This window comes from Oncorhynchus mykiss, chromosome 7 (assembly GCF_013265735.2).
Source record: "Oncorhynchus mykiss isolate Arlee chromosome 7, USDA_OmykA_1.1, whole genome shotgun sequence".
Taxonomy (NCBI): Eukaryota; Metazoa; Chordata; class Actinopteri; order Salmoniformes; family Salmonidae; genus Oncorhynchus; species Oncorhynchus mykiss.
In genome coordinates, this window is record NC_048571.1 from 1,469,557 (window position 1) to 1,492,479 (window position 22,923).

The 22,923-nt window shown below is 43.8% G+C and overlaps 2 protein-coding genes across 13 annotated transcripts in view; one reads left to right on the forward strand and one right to left on the reverse strand.

The window, feature by feature from the left end:
- Window positions 1-5,286, forward strand: part of LOC110523111 (retinoschisin-like) — a 12,373-nt gene extending 7,087 nt beyond the window's left edge. For all 3 annotated transcript variants that reach the window (XM_036982028.1, XM_036982027.1, XM_036982029.1), the window contains 3 exons: window positions 2,965-3,106; window positions 3,596-3,791; window positions 4,370-5,286. In XM_036982028.1, coding sequence (XP_036837923.1) covers window positions 2,965-3,106; window positions 3,596-3,791; window positions 4,370-4,522 — 491 coding nt within the window. In that variant the 3' untranslated portion in view covers window positions 4,523-5,286. The remainder of the gene's footprint in view (window positions 1-2,964; window positions 3,107-3,595; window positions 3,792-4,369) is intronic.
- A 7,448-nt stretch (window positions 5,287-12,734) lies between these two features.
- The window catches only part of LOC110496987 (cyclin-dependent kinase-like 5), a 69,865-nt gene continuing 59,676 nt past the window's right edge, over window positions 12,735-22,923 (reverse strand). For 5 of the 10 annotated variants that reach the window (XM_036982038.1, XM_036982037.1, XM_036982033.1 and 2 more), the window contains 8 exons: window positions 20,280-21,033; window positions 19,756-19,866; window positions 18,087-18,198; window positions 17,370-17,502; window positions 17,107-17,215; window positions 15,888-16,052; window positions 14,256-14,474; window positions 12,735-14,092 (listed from right to left, as the gene is read on the reverse strand). In XM_036982038.1, the coding sequence (XP_036837933.1) occupies window positions 13,682-14,092; window positions 14,256-14,474; window positions 15,888-16,052; window positions 17,107-17,215; window positions 17,370-17,502; window positions 18,087-18,198; window positions 19,756-19,866; window positions 20,280-21,033 (2,014 nt within the window). In that variant the 3' untranslated portion in view covers window positions 12,735-13,681. The remainder of the gene's footprint in view (window positions 14,093-14,255; window positions 14,475-15,887; window positions 16,053-17,106; window positions 17,216-17,369; window positions 17,503-18,086; window positions 18,199-19,755; window positions 19,867-20,279; window positions 21,034-22,923) is intronic. The other 5 variants (XM_036982039.1, XM_036982036.1, XM_036982032.1 and 2 more) reach the window with 4 other exon arrangements.

Here is a 22,923-nt window from a genome sequence, read left to right on the forward strand (position 1 = left end):
ATGAGCTGGAACCTGAACAAGTTTGTGCCTGCAGTCAGGTGGAATGTCATTAATCAGCAGATGGAGAGCCTCCTTGCTCCATTTCACACAGGCTGTGTGTGTAATCACATGACAGACAGACAGACAGACAGACAGACAGACAGACAGACAGACAGACAGACAGACAGACAGACAGACAGAGAGTACTGTGCAGTTTGCTAGCAGGATTATCCCTTTACTAGAAGAGGGTTGTGATGCACAGATTACTAGGACCAAAATAGGACGTCTGTCCTTCTCACACTTATAAAAAGGAAAGGTGTTGATTGGGTGATCAGATCCTCCTCTATCTTCCTGTTCAAACAGCAGAGTGGATAGGAGAGGCTGGGTTGCATCCCAAATGAATCCCTATTCCCTCCAATGCACTTCTTTGGAGCAGATTATTATGGGCCATAGGGACGCAGCCTGATACTGGTCCCAAAGAGTCAAACAGCAGGCTACTACTATACTATTACTACTATACTACTACTACTACTACTACTATTAGTATTACTATACTACTACTACTACTATTAGTATTACTACTACTACTACTACTACTATACTATCACTACTATACTACTACTACTATCAGTATTATTACTACTACTACTACTGCTACTATACTATTACTACTACTACTACTATTAGTATTACTACTACTACTACTACTACTACTACTACTACTACTACTATTAGTATTATTACTACTACTACTACTACTACTACTACTACTACTACTACTACTATTAGTATTATTACTACTACTATTAGTATTATTACTACTACCACTATACTACTACTACTACTACTACTACTACTACTACTACTACTACTACACTATTACTACTATACTAATACTACTACTATTAGTATTATTATTACTACTACTACTACAACTACTATACTACTGCGACTACTACTACTATTAGTATTACTACTACTACTACTACTATACTACTTCTACTACTATTATACTACTTCTACTACTATTATACTACTACTACTTCTACTACTACTACTACTATTATTACTATTACTACTATTAAACTACTTCTACTACTATTATACTACTACTACTATTATTACTATTACTACTACTAAACTACTTCTACTACTATTATACTACTACTACTATTATTACTATTACTACTACTACACTACTTCCACTACTATTATACTACTACTACTATTACTACTACTACTATTAGTATTATTACTATTATTAGTATTGCTACTACTACTACTAAACTACTTACACTACTATTCTACTACTACTATTATACTACTTCTACTACTATTATATTACTACTACTACTATTATTATTACTACTACTACTATTATACTACTACTACTACTACTAAAACTACTACTACTACCACTACTACTACTACTACTATTATACTACTACTACTACTACTACTATTCATACTATTACTACTACTAACAGGTGGTTCTATTTGGCCCCTCATTGTTGGACATAAAAGACTGTAACAGCAGGAAATCAGCTCCAAGTAATTTTAATTGAAGAAATGTGTTCCGTAGTATTCCTACGCATAATAGAGAGACGTGGTTGTATACAGATGTAAGCTGTATACAGTGATTGTATACAGATGTAAGCTGTATACAGTGATTGTATACAGATGTAAGCTGTATACAGTGATTGTATACAGATGTAAGCTGTATACAGTGATTGTATACAGATGTAAGCTGTATACAGTGATTGTATACAGATGTAAGCTGTATACAGTGATTGTATACAGATGTAAACTTTGAAAGCAAGTTCTATGCACACATTATACTCTACCTGTTTAGGCTTCTTGCAGTCAATTTGCAGTCTAAAAATGACCATCCGCTCAATAGTAAATCGCCCCACGGCTCAATTTAGTTGTGTGATCCATGTCCCACTCATTGTTGGTTATCCAGGAAGGAAACAACTTGGTAGGGTTAAAGCCTCTGGTAGGATGTGGCAGCCAACCATCTGCTGTGCTCTTCTACTAATGGATGTTTATCTAATAGATGTTTATCTAATAGATGTTTATCTAATAGATGTTTATCTAATAGATGTTTATCTAATAGATGTTTATCTAATAGATGTTTATTTTCAATGTGGAGAATTAAAACAGAAGGATTTAGGATTGGAGATATATGAGTCCAAAATGGCACCCTATTCCCTACATAGTGCACTACTTTTGGATGGAGCAGGAAATCTGGGACTCAGAGGGGCTGGGTGGGTTGGAGGGAGAGGATTAATGTGGTGGTGGTTCGTTAGGCACAGGCTACCACAGTCACCAGATGTGACCTTGCATGCTGGTGTTGTCTTTCATAACAACAAGCTGGGTGGATGTTCCAGTTAGCTTCTGCAACCAGGAAGTGTTTTTTCCCTTTGTTGAAGGCAGCAGAGCCCTTCACATTCAGTTCAGAATACAGTGTTTCCTGTGTAGAGAAGTGTCTTCCATTGGGCTAGCCTGTAGTGACTATGTGGTCTCCAACAACATACAATATGCAGATGATACGTGTCCTAGGATAAGAGGACCTGTGACAATGATACGTGTCCTAGGATAGGAGGACCTGTGACGATGATACGTGTCCTAGGATAGGAGGACCTGTGACGATGATACGTGTCCTAGGATAGGAGGACCTGTGACGATGATACGTGTCCTAGGATAGGAGGACCTGTGACGATGATACGTGTCCTAGGATAGGAGGACCTGTGACGATGATACGTGTCCTAGGATAGGAGGACCTGTGACGATGATACGTGTCCTAGGATAGGAGGACCTGTGACGATGATACGTGTCCTAGGATAGGAGGACCTGTGACGATAACTACAAAATAATTAGCATCAGTGTGACGTCCATTGTTTGGCATCCAATGTTAACATTTGAACTACTTCCTTGTTGTCGACCATGATTTCCGTCTCTCACCTTGGCGTTCCTCTTCTCCAGAGTGTCCGTACCACAAGCCCCTGGGTTTGGAGGCTGGATCAGTCAGACCAGACCAGATCAGCTGCTCCAACGAGGACCAGTACACTGGCTGGTTCTCCTCCTGGCTCCCCAGCAATGCCAGACTCAACAACCAGGGCTTTGGGTGAGTCCCCTGCCCCATCCTCTCCCTCAGGACCAACCCCTGGTAGGGCCTCTATCTCCGCCTCCCTGTAAAGGAGGACATTGGCTCAATCAGTAACCTCAGTGTTCCCTTGGGAAATTGCTATTCTGACCTCATTGATAAAATAATGGTCCCCTCCAGGTCATTGTTTTTGCCTAGGCTTTAGCTCAGCGGGCTAACATAGTTTCCCTGGCGGTTCCCCTCCAGGTCATTGTTTTTGCCTAGGCTTTAGCTCAGCGGGCTAACACAGTTTCCCTGGCGGTTCCCCTCCAGGTCATTGTTTTTGCCTAGGCTTTAGCTCAGCGGGCTAACATAGTTTCCCTGGCGGTTCCCCTCCAGGTCATTGTTTTTGCCTAGGCTTTAGCTCAGCGGGCTAACACAGTTTCCCCGGCGGTTCCCCTCCAGGTCATTGTTTTTGCCTAGGCTTTAGCTCAGCGGGCTAACATAGTTTCCCTGGCGGTTCCCCTCCAGGTGTGCATGGCTGTCTAAGTTCCAGGACAACAGCCAGTGGTTGCAGATTGACCTGAAGGAGGTGATGGTGGTGTCTGGTATCCTGACCCAGGGGCGCTGTGACGCTGACGAATGGATCACCAAGTACAGCGTCCAGTACCGCACCGACCAGAATCTCAACTGGATCTACTACAAGGACCAGACGGGGAACAACAGGGTGGGCCCATCATAAAGACCTTTTACATTTAGTCACTGAGAAGATGCTCTTATTCAGAGAGACTCACAGTCAATAGATACTGTAACAAAACTTTTTTTACAATCATAACTTAGTTCATATACATACATCAATACATGGGTCATTATGACATCACAAGGCTTACACATGTAATAATGTCCATGGATGTTTTTCTAAAACGACTTGTTTTGTTGGAGGTCAGCTTTCACATCAATACATGGGTCATTATGACATCACAAGGTTTACACATGTAATAATGTCCATGGATGTTTTTCTAAAACGACTTGTTTTGTTGGAGGTCAGCTTTCACATCAATAAATGGTTCATTATGACATCACAAGATCTACACATGTAATAATGTGGAAGACAGTCTTGGGATTTATACATACAGTATATCAAAATCAATCCTTCTCATCAGATCCCATATTTCTTTGGTTCTGTAGCAGTTCAGTACAAGGGGTTGTAAAGTCTAGTCCTGCTCGGTGAGGCAGGACATCTGGCAGGAGGATTCTCCATCTGTGTCGTCTCTCCTCCTCACACTGCTCCGTTTCTCTCCTCAGGTGTTCTACGGGAACTCGGACCGCTCCTCCTCGGTTCAGAACCTCCTGCGTCCTCCCATGGTAACTCGCTACATCCGTTTGCTCCCTCTGGGCTGGCACACACGTATCGCCATCCGCATGGAGCTGCTGCTCTGCATGAGCAAGTGTACCTGATTCTGTCTGTCCTGACGACCAGGGTCACACTCAGCAGGGTACAACACCGTGGAACGTTCAGACAGAAAATGTAATGAATAGAACTGACATGATTCTACATGACAGAAAGTCATATTGGTTCTACACAATATATTTCAATGTGACGGTCCTGTAATGATACACCATCCTGAACAGGCCCAAGGAGAGCCCTGGTCGTTCCCCTGGTCGTTCCCCTGGTCGTTCCCCTGCATGTTCCCTATGCCAAGGTGGAATCTACTGCTCTGGAAACCCTAGTTTCCTTCCCTTCCCCAAACGGTTAAGTAATATCTCTCTCCCAGGGATGGGGTTTATGTGTGAAAAGGTCCATTCTGTTTTCAGATTAGATGTGTTACAACAACAGTTTTATTTATGATTTGTTTTTTAATACTGAACATAAAGAGGTGGATGGCCAGGTGTTTCCACTTGGGGGAGGAAGAGAGGATAAATACACGCCTGTGAACCGACAAACACAGAGAAATTGGGGATGATTATGTGATGAGGAAAGCTCAGAGAAAGAGAACACTACCAGTCCTGTGGTTAACTGGATGTTGTGTACTGTGTTGTGTACTGTGTTGTGTACTGTGCTGTACTGTACTGTACTGTGTTGTGTTGTGTATGTAGTTTGTGACAGTGATGTAGAGGTATCGTTCGTTGCTTGTTTTATTGTATTCATTTAAAGTTGACCAAAACCAGTTCCTGAAATAAAGACAAACTCTTGTACTCTTCTGTTTCGGAGTATCATTGAACAGTATTCCTGTGTGATATTCCTCTGATGTCCAGTTTAAAATACACCTGGAGGAATCTCCACTTGTGATGTGTGAAAACCTTTTCCTGATCCCCCCCAAAAAACAATTCATGCCAGTTAACAGGGTAGATCCATGTGGTTTTAATTCTTATTTACAGTCAGAGACCAAATATACACATATATAAATAATGCTGTTTATGTGTGATGTCATGCAAATAAAATCCTGTGGGTCAATTTTAAACAAACAAACAACCGGAAGTGATTTATAATTCTGGATCATCTGGAATTTAGGATCATCTCAAACTGATTTGTGTTTTTCTGCCATTTTAATCCTGTGACGGCGTGAAGGATTGTTCACTTCAAACAACTCCGAAACGACAGTTAAGAATTATATAACAATGAGTTGACATAAACAGAGACATAAAGAGACATAAACAGAGACATAAACAGAGACATAAACAGAGACATAAACAGACATAAAGAGACATAAACGGCAGTTAGGAATTATATAACAATGAGTTGACATAAACAGAGACATAAAGAGACATAAACAGACATAAAGAGACATAAACAGACATAAAGAGACATAAACAGACATAAAGAGACATAAACAGCAGTTAGAAATGATATAACAATGAGTTAACATAAAGAGACATAAACAGAGACATAAACAGAGACATGAAGAGACATAAACTGCAGGTGTAGGCTATTTAAGGTTAGACATTAGTGGGATAGCCTGGTGGTCCCAGATCGAGCTAAAGAGCACAAACAGATCGGGGACCACCTAGGCTAAAGTAAAGGTGATCTTAAACCCAATATAATGAAATCACACCGTAAAGATTTCATGATAGTTGCTGCAACTGGTCCTTGGAGTGTTTTTGCCACAGAACCCCTGGAATACATTGAGTTCTATTGGACACAGAACCTCTGGAAGACATTGAGTTCTATTGGACACAGAACCCCTGGAAGACATTGAGTTCTATTGGACACAGAACCTCTGGAAGACATTGAGTTCTATTGGACACAGAACCTCTGGAAGACATTGAGTTCTATTGGACACAGAACCCCTGGAAGACATTGAGTTCTATTGGACACAGAACCCCTGGAAGACATTGAGTTCTATTGGACACAGAACCCCTGGAAGACATTGAGTTCTATTGGACACAGAACCCCTGGAAGACATTGAGTTCTATTGGACACAGAACCCCTGGAAGACATTGAGTTCTATTGGACACAGAACCTCTGGAAGACATTGAGTTCTATTGGACACAGAACCCCTGGAAGACATTGAGTTCTATTGGACACAGAACCCCTGGAAGACATTGAGTTCTATTGGACAAAGAACCACTGGACGAGATTGAGTTCTATTGGACACAGAACCCCTGGAAGACATTGAGTTCTATTGGACACAGAACCCCTGGAAGACATTGAGTTATATTGGACACAGAACCCCTGGAAGACATTGAGTTCTATTGGACACAGAACCTCTGGAAGACATTGAGTTCTATTGGACACAGAACCTCTGGAAGACATTGAGTTCTATTGGACACAGAACCCCTGGAAGACATTGAGTTCTATTGGACACAGAACCCCTGGAAGACATTGAGTTCTATTGGACAAAGAACCACTGGAAGACATTGAGTTCTATTGGACACAGAACCCCTGGAAGACATTGAGTTCTATTGGACACAGAACCCCTGGAAGACATTGAGTTCTATTGGACACAGAACCCCTGGAAGACATTGAGTTCTATTGGACACAGAACCCCTGGAAGACATTGAGTTCTATTGGACACAGAACCCCTGGAAGACATTGAGTTCTATTGGACACAGAACCCCTGAAAGACATTGAGTTCTATTGGACACAGAACCCCTGGAAGACATTGAGTTCTATTGGACACAGAACCCCTGGAAGACATTGAGTTCTATTGGACACAGAACCCATGGAAGACATTGAGTTCTATTGGACACAGAACCTCTGGAAGACGTTGAGTTCTATTGGACACAGAACCCCTGGAAGACATTGAGTTCTATTGGACACAGAACCCATGGAAGACATTGAGTTCTATTGGACAAAGAACCACTGGAAGACATTGAGTTCTATTGGACACAGAACCCCTGGAAGACATTGAGTTCTATTGGACACAGAACCCCTGGAAGACATTGAGTTCTATTGGACACAGAACCCCTGGAAGACATTGAGTTCTATTGGACACAGAACCCCTGGAAGACATTGAGTTATATTGGACACAGAACCCCTGGAAGACATTGAGTTCTATTGGACACAGAACCCCTGGAAGACATTGAGTTCTATTGGACACAGAACCCCTGGAAGACATTGAGTTCTATTGGACACAGAACCCCTGGAAGACATTGAGTTCTATTGGACACAGAACCTCAGGAAGACATTGAGTTCTATTGGACACAGAACCCCTGGAAGACATTGAGTTCTATTGGACACAGAACCCATGGAAGACATTGAGTTCTATTGGACACAGAACCCCTGGAAGACATTGAGTTCTATTGGACACAGAACCCCTGGAAGACATTGAGTTCTATTGGACACAGAACCTCAGGAAGACATTGAGTTCTATTGGACACAGAACCCCTGGAAGACATTGAGTTCTATTGGACACAGAACCCATGGAAGACATTGAGTTCTATTGGACACAGAACCCCTGGAAGACATTGAGTTATATTGGACACAGAACCCCTGGAAGACATTGAGTTCTATTGGACACAGAACCCCTGGAAGACATTGAGTTCTATTGGACACAGAACCCCTGGAAGACATTGAGTTATATTGGACACAGAACCCCTGGAAGACATTGAGTTCTATTGGACACAGAACCCCTGGAAGACATTGAGTTCTATTGGACACAGAACCCCTGGAAGACATTGAGTTCTATTGGACACAGAACCCCTGGAAGACATTGAGTTCTATTGGACACAGAACCTCTGGAAAACATTGAGTTCTATTGGACACAGAACCCCTGGAAGACATTGAGTTCTATTGGACACAGAACCCCTGGAAGACATTGAGTTCTATTGGACACAGAACCTCTGGAAAACATTGAGTTCTATTGGACACAGAACCCCTGGAAGACATTGAGTTCTATTGGACACAGAACCCCTGGAAGACATTGAGTTCTATTGGACACAGAACCCCTGGAAGACATTGAGTTCTATTGGACACAGAACCTCTGGAAGACATTGAGTTCTATTGGACACAGAACCCCTGGAAGACATTGAGTTATATTGGACACAGAACCCCTGGAAGACATTGAGTTCTATTGGACACAGAACCCCTGGAAGACATTGAGTTCTATTGGACACAGAACCTCTGGAAAACATTGAGTTCTATTGGACACAGAACCCCTGGAAGACATTGAGTTCTATTGGACACAGAACCCCTGGAAGACATTGAGTTCTATTGGACACAGAACCTCTGGAAGACATTGAGTTCTATTGGACACAGAACGATGGTTAAGTCCCAGGATGCAACGCAGACAAGAGAAAAGTGGAACTGAAGTTCATCCCTGGAAGTGATGTTTCCAAACTGAAAAAGCCTGTATTCAACCTGGACGACACAATGACAGGTGACGGACCAAAGCTGTTCAATTAAAACATTACTGTCAACTGTTAGTGTAGAACTGAATGTTCAATTAAAACGTTACTGTCAACTGTTAGTGTAGAACTCAATGTTCAATTAAAACATTACTGTCAACTGTTAGTGTAGAACTGAATGTTCAATTAAAACGTTACTGTCAACTGTTAGAGTAGAACTGAATGTTCAATTAAAACATTACTGTCAACTGTTAGTGTAGAACTCAATGTTCAATTAAAACATTACTGTCAACTGTTAGTGTAGAACTCAATGTTCAATTAAAACATTACTGTCAACTGTTAGTGTAGAACTGAATGTTCAATTAAAACGTTACTGTCAACTGTTAGTGTAGAACTGAATGTTCAATTAAAACGTTACTGTCAACTGTTAGAGTAGAACTGAATGTTCAATTAAAACATTACTGTCAACTGTTAGAGTAGAACTGAATGTTCAATTAAAACGTTACTGTCAACTGTTAGTGTAGAACTGAATGTTCAATTAAAACATTACTGTCAACTGTTAGAGTAGAACTGAATGTTCAATTAAAACATTACTGTCAACTGTTAGTGTAGAACTCAATGTTCAATTAAAACGTTACTGTCAACTGTTAGTGTAGAACTCAATGTTCAATTAAAACATTACTGTCAACTGTTAGTGTAGAACTCAATGTTCAATTAAAACATTACTGTCAACTGTTAGTGTAGAACTCAATGTTCAATTAAAACGTTACTGTCAACTGTTAGTGTAGAACTCAATGTTCAATTAAAACATTACTGTCAACTGTTAGTGTAGAACTCAATGTTCAATTAAAACATTACTGTCAACTGTTAGTGTAGAACTGAATGTTCAATTAAAACATTACTGTCAACTGTTAGTGTAGAACTCAATGTTCAATTAAAACGTTACTGTCAACTGTTAGTGTAGAACTCAATGTTCAATTAAAACATTACTGTCAACTGTTAGTGTAGAACTCAATGTTCAATTAAAACATTACTGTCAACTGTTAGTGTAGAACTCAATGTTCAATTAAAACATTACTGTCAACTGTTAGTGTAGAACTCAATGTTCAATTAAAACATTACTGTCAACTGTTAGTGTAGAACTGAATGTTCAATTAAAACATTACTGTCAACTGTTAGTGTAGAACTGAATGTTCAATTAAAACATTACTGTCAACTGTTAGTGTAGAACTGAATGTTCAATTAAAACGTTATTAAAACATTACTGTCAACTGTTAGTGTAGAACTGAATGTTCAATTAAAACGTTATTAAAATGTTGTGCAAATATATGATGGAGAACAATCCAACGGATCACCTGATACACAGTCCAACAGATCACCTGATACACAGTCCAACAGATCACCTGATACACAGTCCAACAGATCACCTGATACACAGTCCAACAGATCACCTGATACACAGTCCAACAGATCACCTGATACACAGTCCAACAGATCACCTGATACACAGTCCAACAGATCACCTGATACACAGTGAATGTGGGTTATTAACACATCTCCATGGAACAGCACATGTCCAGTTGTCTGGCGAGAACTGGACTGTAGTGAGGCTTTGAGGGGAGAGGACATCTTTCTGAGGGGCAGTCTGGGGCTTTGAGGGGAGAGGACATCTTTCTGAGGGGCAGTCTGGGACTTTGAGGGGACAGGACATCTTTCTGAGGGGCAGTCTGGGGCTTTGAGGGGAGAGGACATCTTTCTGAGGGGCAGTCTGGGACTTTGAGGGGACAGGACATCTTTCTGAGGGGCAGTCTGTGGCTTTGAGGGGATAGGACATCTCTCTGAGGGGCAGTCTGGGGCTTTGAGGGGAGAGGACATCTCTCTGAGGGGCAGTCTGGGACAAAGTCTGATTGGTGTGCTCAGAAGGTGTGTGTGTGCTTGCACACGGTGTGCCGGTGTGTGTGCGTGCGCACGTGTGTGTAAGTGCGTTTGTGTGTGTGTGTGTGTGTGTGTTTGGCCCTGTCCGGGGGTGTCCTCGGATGGGGCCACAGTGTCTCCTGACCCCTCCTGTCTCAGCCTCCAGTATTTATGCTGCAGTAGTTTATGTGTCGGGGGGCTAGGGTCAGTTTGTTATATCTGGAGTATTTCTCCTGTCCTATTCGGTGTCCTGTGTGAATCTAAGTGTGCGTTCTCTAATTCTCTCCTTCTCTCTTTCTTTCTCTCTCTCGGAGGACCTGAGCCCTAGGACCATGCCCCAAGACTACCTGACATGATGAGTCCTTGCTGTCCCCAGTCCACCTGGCCGTGCTGCTGCTCCAGTTTCAACTGTTCTGCCTTATTATTATTCGACCATGCTGGTCATTTATGAACATTTGAACATCTTGGCCATGTTCTGTTATAATCTCCACCCGGCACAGCCAGAAGAGGACTGGCCACCCCACATAGCCTGGTTCCTCTCTAGGTTTCTTCCTAGGTTCTGGCCTTTCTAGGGAGTTTTTCCTAGCCACCGTGCTTCTACACCTGCATTGCTTGCTGTTTGGGGTTTTAGGCTGGGTTTCTGTACAGCTCTTTGAGATATCAGCTGATGTACGAAGGGCTATATAAATAAATTTGATTTGATTTGTGTGCGTGTGTGTGTGTGTGTGTATATACTTCTTCTATTGTAACTTTGTCCTTGATGTTCACACTATGTACTGTAGATTAATGACTAGCCAGGGATAAAGATATCCATGACATTCATTCTGCCAATATCAGAAAGTTAGGCCTACGTATTTTACCCTTTAAAGCCAACAGCACAAACTGGTATGGTATGGATATCTCTGGTATGGATATCTCTGTTATGGATATCTCTGGTATGGATATCTCTGGTATGGATATCTCTGGTACAGATATCTCTGGTATGGATATCTCTGGTATGGATATCTCTGGTATGGATATCTCTGGTATGGATATCTCGGGTATGGATATCCTGGTATGGATATCTCTGGTATGGATATCTCTGGTATGGCTATATCTGGTATGGATATCTCTGGTATGGATATCTCTGGTATGGATATCTCTGGTATGGATATCTCTGTTATGGATATCTCTGGTATGGATATCTCTGGTATGGATATCTCTGGTACGGATATCTCTGGTGTGGATATCTCTGGTATGGATATCTCTGGTATGGATATCTCTGGTATGGCTATATCTGGTATGGATATCTCTGGTATGGATATCTCTGGTATGGATATCTCTGGTATGGCTATATCTGGTATGGATATCTCTGGTATGGATATCTCTGGTATGGCTATATCTGGTATGGATATCTCTGGTATGGATGTCTCTGGTATGGATATCTCTGGTACGGATATCTCTGGTATGGATATCTCTGGTATGGATATCTCTGGTATGGATATCTCTGGTATGGCTATATCTGGTATGGATATCTCTGGTATGGATATCTCTGGTATGGATATCTCTGGTATGGCTATATCTGGTATGGATATCTCTGGTACAGATATCTCTAGTATGGATATCTCTGTTATGGATATCTCTGGTATGGATATCTCTGGTACAGATATCTCTGGTATGGCTGTCTCTGCTATGGATATCTCTGGTACGTGCATTTGTGTGTGTGTGTCCTTCATCAGGAAACAACAGGACATCTCAACAGGAATCTCCACATGGGGCCTGGAGTCTCTAATAACTAGATCAGCGGGTGTGACTGTCATGGTTACTGTACTGCAGAATGACCCTTTACAACAAGCAGTACCTTACAGTACATTCCCATCTGTTTGTGTTAACTGACCATAGACCATATGAGTTGAGGCCAGGCGACACGTGTGTGTCAAGATGATGTGGCAAATGATTACCTGTAAAAACTTCACAACCCTGAGCCATATAGGTATCTCATTATTTTATCATACATTATAACATTATATCATTTGTCTTTGTCCATCTGTCGTACATATATCTATATATAATCTCCATAACTCTGTGTCAAATCAGATCAAATAAATACATTCAAGTAAATGGACAGAACAAACAGGCTTTACTGTAACAACAATAAATAGAAATGATGAAAAACCTCCACAATTAAATATTTTTGGATGAAATATTGAATTATTATTATTATATATATAGTTAGAATCTCATAATCTTTTTTACATTTATTTTTAAAGCTCTTGCAATATTACACAATTATTAATTCTACAATACTTATTAAATCTCCATTTAGGCCTACATATCGTTAAATAAAGTCATTTAATTTAAATCAAATAAAAGGAATTTCATGAATAATATAATATAATGTCAATACAAATTCTATCAAATGTTTGAAGCATCAAAAAAGGTCAGATTTTTACAGCCAGTCAGTCCACCTCCCAGTCATATAGTCCTGACCTTAGAGAGAGATACAGTATAGCCTTCTGATCTCTATAGTCCGAGGTGCGTCTGGCGGCCAGCAGGCGGCAGTAGTGAGAGCCCAGAGTCCTATTCATTAGGGCACACAATTGAAAACGTTACAAAACGCTTCGCAACGCACCACAAAAAAAATAAGCTTTTCTTATCGGACAGTTGTCCATCTTGTCCCTCCCTGCTTCAGTCTGTTTTGTTCCATTTTGGTGCCTAACCAACATGACGACCCCTGAGGGCAGAGAGACGTCTCCTCCATAGACATTTTTTCCTAGAATGGACATCCCCATTCAAGTCAATGGGTGGTAGAATTCTAATTCCATGTGGTAGAATTCTAATTCCATGTGGTAGAATTCTAATTCCATGTGGTAGAATTCTAATTCCATGTGGTAGAATTCTAATTCCATGTGGTAGAATTCTAATTCCATGTTCTCCTCACAGGGCTGTCTCTTTCAGGTCGTTGAGGTTTGGCATCCGTGACCTTGACGGTCTGGTAAAGGTGGGCCCGTTGGCGACCATTTGGTCGGGGTACGGCTGAGCCCCCTCTGCCCTGGCGAGGGCCGCCGCGTGCCAGTTGGACTCCATCTGCCCCTGTATCTGCCCCGGGAGGGGGTAACTCTGCTTCCTGTGGCTCTTAGACTGACCAGAGCTGGAGCTGCTGCTGCTAGGGTGTCCCTGGTGGGACCTACCGTCGCCTCTCCCATCGCTGAACACTCCCCCTTTAGAGGAGGAGGTGGGGGGGTTGGGGAGGTGCTGGAATCGCAGGTCGGAAGGAGGAGGGGGTTGGCTGGAAGAGGAGGAGGGGGAGAGGTGCAGGAGCCTGCGTAGGGACTTCAGGGGTTGGTTCTAAGGGGAGGCATAGAAAACAATCACCACAAAGCTTGTGAACACTAAGCGGGTACACCAAGGTGGAAAAGAACAATTCAGTTTAGAATTCAGGAAATTCAGGAAGTGAATTGAAAATTCAGTTCAACCAGTAAACATAAATTAAGTGTGACTGTGAATCCACCTGTTTCTCCTGAGGCCAGTCACTGACTCTCTCTCTCTGTCTCCCTCTCTCCCTCTCTCGCTCTCTTTCTCTGTCGCGATCTCGGCTCTGCTCGCGTTCACGGTCCTTATCCCGGGAGCGTTCGCGGTTCTTCCTCCGGCTGCCGTGGTGAGAGGAAGACGAGGACGAGGACTTGGCCCCCTTCTGGATAAACAGGTTGTCCTGGCTATCACCAGGAACCTACCATTTCACATCAGGAAAGGTGGGGGAGAGGGGGGGTTAACACTGACACAGTCAAGAACGATGGACTCAGGACATTTCAATAAACCTGAACACCCCAAAACATCCACTAGACCTCCAGAGGGAAAAAAGGCTAAGGAATCTACTCTGACTGCATTTGGGGTCTAGTGGACACTTTCCGAGTGCATTGTGGGTAACACAGCGTGCAAATATGATGAGCAGGCATCACAGGCACATCTCTGGATGGCTGTGGGTCCTCCATGCACCTCTCTCCTCCCCATTCCCTCTCCTCTCCTCTCCTCTCCTCCTCCTCCCCTCCTCCTCGATCCTACTGCACCAGATGCTTCACATGCTGTTAATATCATTGAGCGGAGCGGACGGTGACATCACAGTGACGACATCACATGGAATGAACCCAGGAACCAACCAGCACACCAGCTCTCAAACCCAGGAAGTAGTGACTGTGAGACCCAACTGGCAGTACATTTCTGGATGACCATGGTCCAGTGACTCCTGTCCATCTCTGGTATCTCTGACAGAGAAACACGGACACATTTTCAATACTGTACTGTAACTTACAGTTGAAACTCTATTGGCTACTGAGGGACTGTCTATCACAACGTCAGCCCATTGAGCAGAATGTATGCAAACAGAACTACTGTTGGTTAACCAGTCACCACTATGTAGACGTGAACAGCTGAGATTGAGATGGCTGGCTTTGCCTTGCACCACTAGGACCAGATGGTCTCCTCTGCTGTAGAGGACTGTTTTAGAGAGGAGGCTGAGGCCCTGATGGGCTGGGCTGGGGGGCTTACATACTGTACACAGTGCCAGAGGGAGGACAGAGAGGGAGAGAGAGAGAGAGAGAAGAGAGAGAGAGAGAGAGAGAGAGAGAGAGAGAGAGCGAGAGAGAGAGAGAGAGAGAGAGAGAGAGAGAGAGAGAGAGAGAGAGAGAGAGAGAGAAGAGAGAGACAGAGAGAGAAGAGAGAGAAGAGAGAGAGAGAAGAGAGAGAAAGAGAGAGATAGAGAGAGATCTGGTGTGGTGACATTTGCTTTGAGAAGCAGCCCTCAGGACGTAGCCTACTTAACTTTAGCTCCTGATCCCAGACCAGTTTAGAACAGGCTGACCTACATGCAATCTGCTTACAGCAGTGTGTTGTAGATCTGATTATAGGCCAGCGTACTACAGTTGACAGATCTGGAAGCTGTTGTGGTGGTATGAACTAAAAATGGCCGTGGATGTTCGTGTCAACAATAACAGATGAATGAATGACTCCACATAGAGTAATGTCACTGCATGTCTGTGTGACAGGGTAGGAACTAGGAACCATAGTTTTGGTCAGTGTTTCCTCTGCCTCCTAGCCTGTCACACATGTAAAATAGCATGCGTCGTGATAGAGGCTTATAGTTTACTGGTGAGGTAGAGTAGGGTGCGGTAGACTGATGCTGCAGCATGGGCGAGGGCACTACGGGAAGAGCTTTCTGAGAGGAAGTATGCTTTAAGCTATTCTTTGAGTTAAACAGAGGGAAAAGGCCTTTCTTGATGCGGGGGTTCCTTCCATCGTCGACTCTGTCTGTCTGTAATACAGGATACACAACGCTCCGGTAATGGATAACACACTGGGAAACAGACACACCTGTGTTGTTCTTTGAAGACCCCACACATATACACACATGGTTTAATGTTTATGAAGATGGAAAAGCAGCAGCAATAACAGAAACACATGGGAGCTACATTCTGGCATCTCTCTCTCTCTCTCTGTCTGTCTCTGTCTCTCTCTGTGTCTCTCTCTCTCTGTGTATCTGTGTCTCTCTCTGTGTGTCTCTCTCTCTCTGTCTCTTTCTCTATCTCTCTCGCTCTGTCTCTCTCTCTCTCTCTGTCTCTTTCTCTATCTCTCTCGCTCTGTCTCTCTCTCTCTCTCTGTCTCTCTCTCTCCCTCTCTCTGTGTCTCTCTCTGTCTCTTTCTCTGTCTCTCTCTCTGTCTCTCTCTCTCTGTCTCTCTCTCCCTCTCTCTCTCCCTCTCTCTCTCTTCCTCTCTCTCTCTCATTCTCTCTCTCCCTCCCTCCCTCTTTCCGTCTCTCTGTCTCTCTCTCTCTCTCCCTCTCTCTGTGTCTCTCTCTCTCTCTGTCTCTTTCTCTGTCTCTCTCTCCCTCTCTCTCTCTTCCTCTCTCTCTCTTCCTCTCTCTCTCTCATTCTCTCTCTCCCTCCCTCCCTCTTTCCGTCTCTCTGTCTCTCTCTCTCCCCCTCTCTCTCTCTCTCTCTCTCTCTCTCTCTCTCTCTCTCTCTCTCTCTCTCTCTCCCTCTCTCTCTGTCTCTCTCCCTCTCTCTGTCTCTCCCTCTCTCTGTCTCTCTCCCTCTCTCTGTCTCTCTCTCTCCCTCTCTCTCTGTCTCTCTCTCTCTCCCTCTCTCTCTCCCTCTCTCTGTCTCTCTCTCTCAGTCTCTCTCTCTCCCACTCTCTCTCTTTCCCTTTACTCAGGAGTTTACTCATTATAACTCAAGTGATGCTAGACAGGTAAACATAGAGTATATAAATGTGTAATGTTGTAGTTCAATCCAACATGTAAAGCTGTAAACCTGCACTGTGGATTAATCAGATGAATGTCTATGTGTGACTGAGAGAGGAAACCTCACGGTATTGGTCGGCTTCTTCTTCTTCTTCTTCATCGATCTGAAGAAGCCCTGTTTCTCCTTCTCTTTGGCCGGCTCTGGTTGGTTCATCACCATTGCCTCTGCAGTACTCCTGAAGTTGCCGGGACACAAGACTGTGTTAGCTTGCTGAGCTAAAGCCTAGACATTACCGCAGGGAGATTGCTCATCCCACACTCAACAGGAGTCAATGTCATTCGTTCTTTCGTTCATTCATTGTAGATAATATCCAGTGATTGACAGCTCACCAGTCAAAGGCAGTCTGGCGTTTGGAGTGGTTGTTCATGACACCTGGGTCCCCTGGCACCGGCGGTCCTCTGCTCTCCCTCTGAGCCCCACCATCATGGAAGGACGAGGAGTTGTCTGGCCTGGGAGAGGGCACTGCAACACAACACAAAGAGAAGAAGACACTTTCAGAGAAGGAGAAGAGACAGTCCACATCCTTCTCTCTCTCTCTTGGTAACTCTTTTTTTTTTCTCTCTCTCTCTCTCTCTCTCTCTCTCTCTCTCTCTCTCTCGCTCTCTCCCTCTCGCTCTCTCTCTCTCTCTCCCTCTCTCTCTCTCTCTTGGTAACTCAGTTTTTTTCTCTCTCTCTCTCTCTCTCTCTCTCTCTCTCTCTCTCTCTCTCTCTCTCTCTCTCTCTCCCTCTCTCTCTAGCTCTCTTGGTAACTCTCTCTCTCTCTCTACATCTCTCTAGCTCTCTCTTGGTAACTCTCTTTTTCTCTCTCTCGATCTCACTCTCTCTTGTTCTCTCTCTCTCTCTCTCTCTCTCTCTCTCTCTACATCTCTCTAGCTCTCTCTCTTGGTAACTCTCTTTCTCTCTCTCTCTCTCTCTCTCTCTCTCTCTCGCTCTCTCTCTCTCTCTCTCTCTCTCTCTTGTTCTCTCTCTCTCTCTCTCTCTTGTCTCTCTCTCTCTCTCTTGTTCTCTCTCTCTCTCTTGTTCTCTCTCTCTCATAGTGCACGTACCTCTGTAGAAGCTTCCTACCCGTCTGGGCATGGAGTCACTGAAGATCATGCGGTTCTCCTTGGAGGAGACTGGGTCCTCGGGGTGGGGCTCATGGTACATCCCCACTGGTACCTACAGTACATCACATACAAAGCAGAGTTGAACAGAACACAGAGAAAATACTATGTTGAGTCACGCTTATTGATCCCATTATCATAATGCTGTAACATGAGCTCCTTTCACACCCTGATATAACTCACTCCTACATCCTTATCATAGTGTTTCACACCCTGATATCTCACTCCTACATCCTTATCATAGTGTTTCACACCCTGATATCTCACTCCTACATCCTTATCATAGTGTTTCACATCCTGATATCTCACTCCTACATCCTTATCATAGTGTTTCACATCCTGATATCTCACTCCTACATCCTTATCATAGTGTTTCACACACTGATATCTCACTCCTACATCCTTATCATAGTGTTTCACACCCTGATATCTCACTCCTACATCCTTATCATAGTGTTTCACACCCTGATGTCTCACTCCTAGATCCTTATCATAGTGTTTCACACCCTGATATCTCACTCCTACATCCTTATCATAGTGTTTCACACACTGATATCTCATTCCTACATCCTTATCATAGTGTTTCACATCCTGATATCTCACTCCTACATCCTTATCATAGTGTTTCACACCCTGATATCTCACTCCTACATCCTTATCATAGTGTTTCACACCCTGATATCTCACTCCTACATCCTTATCATAGTGTTTCACATCCTGATATCTCACTCCTACATCCTTATCATAGTGTTTCACATCCTGATATCTCACTCCTACATCCTTATCATAGTGTTTCACACACTGATATCTCACTCCTACATCCTTATCATAGTGTTTCACACCCTGATATCTCACTCCTACATCCTTATCATAGTGTTTCACACCCTGATGTCTCACTCCTAGATCCTTATCATAGTGTTTCACACCCTGATATCTCACTCCTACATCCTTATCATAGTGTTTCACACACTGATATCTCATTCCTACATCCTTATCATAGTGTTTCACATCCTGATATCTCACTCCTACATCCTTATCATAGTGTTTCACACCCTGATATCTCACTCCTACATCCTTATCATAGTGTTTCACACCCTGATATCTCACTCCTACATCCTTATCATAGTGTTTCACACCCTGATATCTCACTCCTACATCCTTATCATAGTGTTTCACACCCTGACATCTCACTCCTAGATCCTTATTATAGTGTTTCACACACTGATATTTCACTCCTATCATCCTTATCATATTAAGCAATAAGGCCCGAGGAGGTGTGGAATATGGCCAATATACCACGGCTAAGGGCTGTTCTTAAGCACAACACAACGCAGAGTGCCTGGATATAGCCCTTAGCCATGTTATATTGGCCCTATACCACAAACCCCCGAGGTGCCTTATTGATATTATAAACTGGTTACCAATGTAATTAGAGCAGTTAAAATAAATGTTTTGTCATACCCGTGGTATACGGTCTGATATACCACGGCTGTCAGCCAATCAGCATTCAGGGCATAGACATACTGCTGATAAAACAGTGCTAGAAGCAGTCAGAAACCAGACAGTAAGTGGTGAAATCAGCCTGTGATGAACAACAGAAAAAGCTATGGACCTCGTTCTTAGCAGGGCGTTGTGAGTGAAAGGAGGCTGGGTTGTCCCGCGTGGAGTCTTTAATCTGGGGTCGGGGGTGAGAGGTCACCACCTCTTTAGAAGACGGCTCACTCTGTAGACCAGATGGACAGACAGACAGACAGACAGACAGACAGACAGACAGACAGACAGACAGACAGACAGACAGACAGACAGACAGATAGACCAACCAACCGACAGACAGACAGACAGACAGACCGACAGATAGACAGACCGACAGATAGACAGACAGACAGATATAGCATGTGAGGCAGACAGTACGAAGTAGCAGTGTGTGTGTGTGTGTGTGTGTGTGTGTGTGTGTGTGTGTGTGTGTGTGTGTGTGTGTGTGTGTGAGAGAGAGAGAGAGAGAGATCAGGAGAGAGACAGTACATTAGCAATAATGTGAGTTAGGCCAGATACTGTAGCCTCAAAGTGAGCTACACAGACACACATATGCACATACACGCACACACACACAGCTGTCAGTCAATTATTGACACTGACCCTGGTCGTGTCTTCAGTGCAGTCCTCTCTGGACGATCCCACAGAGTGTCCTACGGGGTGTCTGGTGAGGGTGCGGTGCTGAAGCTGGGGGGAGAGCATCTGCAGACTGCTAGCCCTGGTGGGCAACCCCTGACCCACCATTAAGCCCCCCTCACTACCCCCTCCACCCCCACCTCCGTGGGACCTGTGGCGCTCACTCCTCCTCACGTACATGGAGTGGCGGTGAGGCCTCTGCTGGGAAGAGAAGGGACTGGTGTAGCCCAGGCCGTAGGGGTAGGACTCATGGGGGGAGGCCAGGGTGTGAGCTCCGTGGTTCCCCCCACCATCCCCTTCTCCTCCTGGGTCAAGAAGCTCCGGGCCCGGGGCCAAGGTCTCCTCTGGAGCTTTGTGTCTGGAAGAGGAGGCGCGTCGGCAGGACGAGTCCAGGGTGGAGCTCTCCAGACGGGGGTTGTTGCCGCGGGACGAGGGGCTGTGACCGGAGGAGTGGCCGGTGTGGCTGGATGTGTGTCCAGAAGTGTGGCGTTCGCTGTGGCGGGGGACCTGGGGACTTCCAGGGGGGGCGTGGCCAGAAGAGTGTCGTTCGCTGTGGCGGGGGGCCTGGGGACTTCCAGGGGGGGCGTGGCCAGAAGAGTGGCGTTCGCTGTGGCGGGGGACCTGGGGACTTCCAGGGGGTGCGTGGCCAGAAGAGTGGCGTTCGCTGTGGCGGGGGACCTGGGGACTTCCAGGTGGGGCATTGAGGTTCAGGTCCAGGCAGCTGAAATAAAGTATAGACTGACATCAACCATGAGTACAACAATACACATATTTACTAACCATCAGACCTAAATAAAACTCTAATTCTCAACGAGAATACAATGTTCAGATCTGGCCTCAGGGGACTACACATTTCCAAATACACACCATCACTAAGACTACACAAAATCAATAAGCTAGCATGCCCTTCAAACATTCATTAACCATTCCCTGACAGCTCTCACTCTCTCTAGGTTAACCATTCCCTGACAGCTCTCTCTCTCTCTCTAGGTTAACCATTCCCTGACAGCTCTCTCTCTCTCTCTCTAGGTTAACCATTCCCTGACAGCTCTCTCTCTCTCTCTATGTTAACCATTCCCTGACAGCTCTCTCTCTAGGTTAACCATTCCCTGACAGCTCTCTCTTTCTCTCTCTCTCTATGTTAACCATTCCCTGACAGCTCTCTCTCTCTCTCTCTCTATGTTAACCATTCCCAGACAGCTCTCTCTCTCTCTCTCTAGGTTAACCATTCCCTGACAGCTCTCTCTCTCTCTAGGTTAACCATTCCCTGACAGCTCTCTCTCTCTCTCTCTAGGTTAACCATTCCCTGACAGCTCTCTCTCTCTCTCTCTCTAGGTTAACCTTTTTGTGATAGGGGGCAGCATTTTCACTTTTGGATGAATAGCGTGCCCAGAGTGAACTGCCTCCTCCTCTGTCCCAGATGCTGATATCTGCATATTATTATTGGATGGAAAACACTATGAAGTTTCTAAAACTGTTTGAATGATGTCTGTGAGTTTAATAGAACTCATATGGCAAAAACCTGAGAGAAATCCAACCAGGAAGTGGGATATCTGAGTTTGTAGTTTTTTAAAGCTTGGCCTACCGAATATACACATTGAGATATGGATAAAGTTGCACTTCCTACGGCTTCCACTAGATGTCAACCGTCTTTAGAAACTTGAATGAGGATTCTACTATAAAGGAGGGGCTCATGAGACCTCTTTGAGTCAGTGGTCTGGCAGAGAGCCTTGGTCTCATGACGCGCGCTCCCGACAGAGTTACCTCTCGTTCCAGTGCTTTTTTTTCAGACAAAGGAATTCTCTGGTTGGAACATTATTGATGTTTTATGTTAAAAACATCCTAAAGATTGATTCCATACATCGTTTGACATGTTTCTAAAGGACTGTAACAGAATTTTTCGAGTTTTTGTCTGGACGAAGTGCCTGCGCCTCATGAAGATGGATTACTGGGCTGAACATGCTAACAACAAGTGGCTATTTGGACATAAATGATGGAAATTTATGGAACAAATCAGTCATTTATTGTCGAACTGGGATTTCTGTGAGTGCCTTCGGATGAAGATCATCAAAGGTAAGTGAATATTTATGGTGTAATTTCTAACTTTGTTGACTCCAAAATGGCGGATATTCCTCTGGCTGTTTTGGGTTCTGAGCTTCGTTCTCAGATTATGCTTTTTCCGTAAAGTAAAAAAAAAATCTGACAGTGGCATTAAGGAGAAGTCTATCTTTAATTCTGTGAATAACAGTTGTATCTTTTATCAATGTTTATTATGAGTATTTCTGCAAAATCACCGGATGTTTTTGAATCAAAACATTACTGCACGTAACGCGCCAATGTAAACTGAGATTCTTTTTATATAAATATGCACATCATCGAAAAAAAATGTATTGTGTAACATGATGTCCTATGAGTGTCATCTGATGAAGATCATCAAAGGTTAGTGATTAATTTTATCTATATTTCAGATTTTTGTGACTCCTCTCTTTGGCTGGAAAATGGCTGTGTGTTTTTGTGACTTGATTCTGACCTAACATAATCATATGTTGTGCTTTCACTGTAAATCATGTTTCAAATCGGAAACGATGGGTAGATTAACAAGATGTTTATC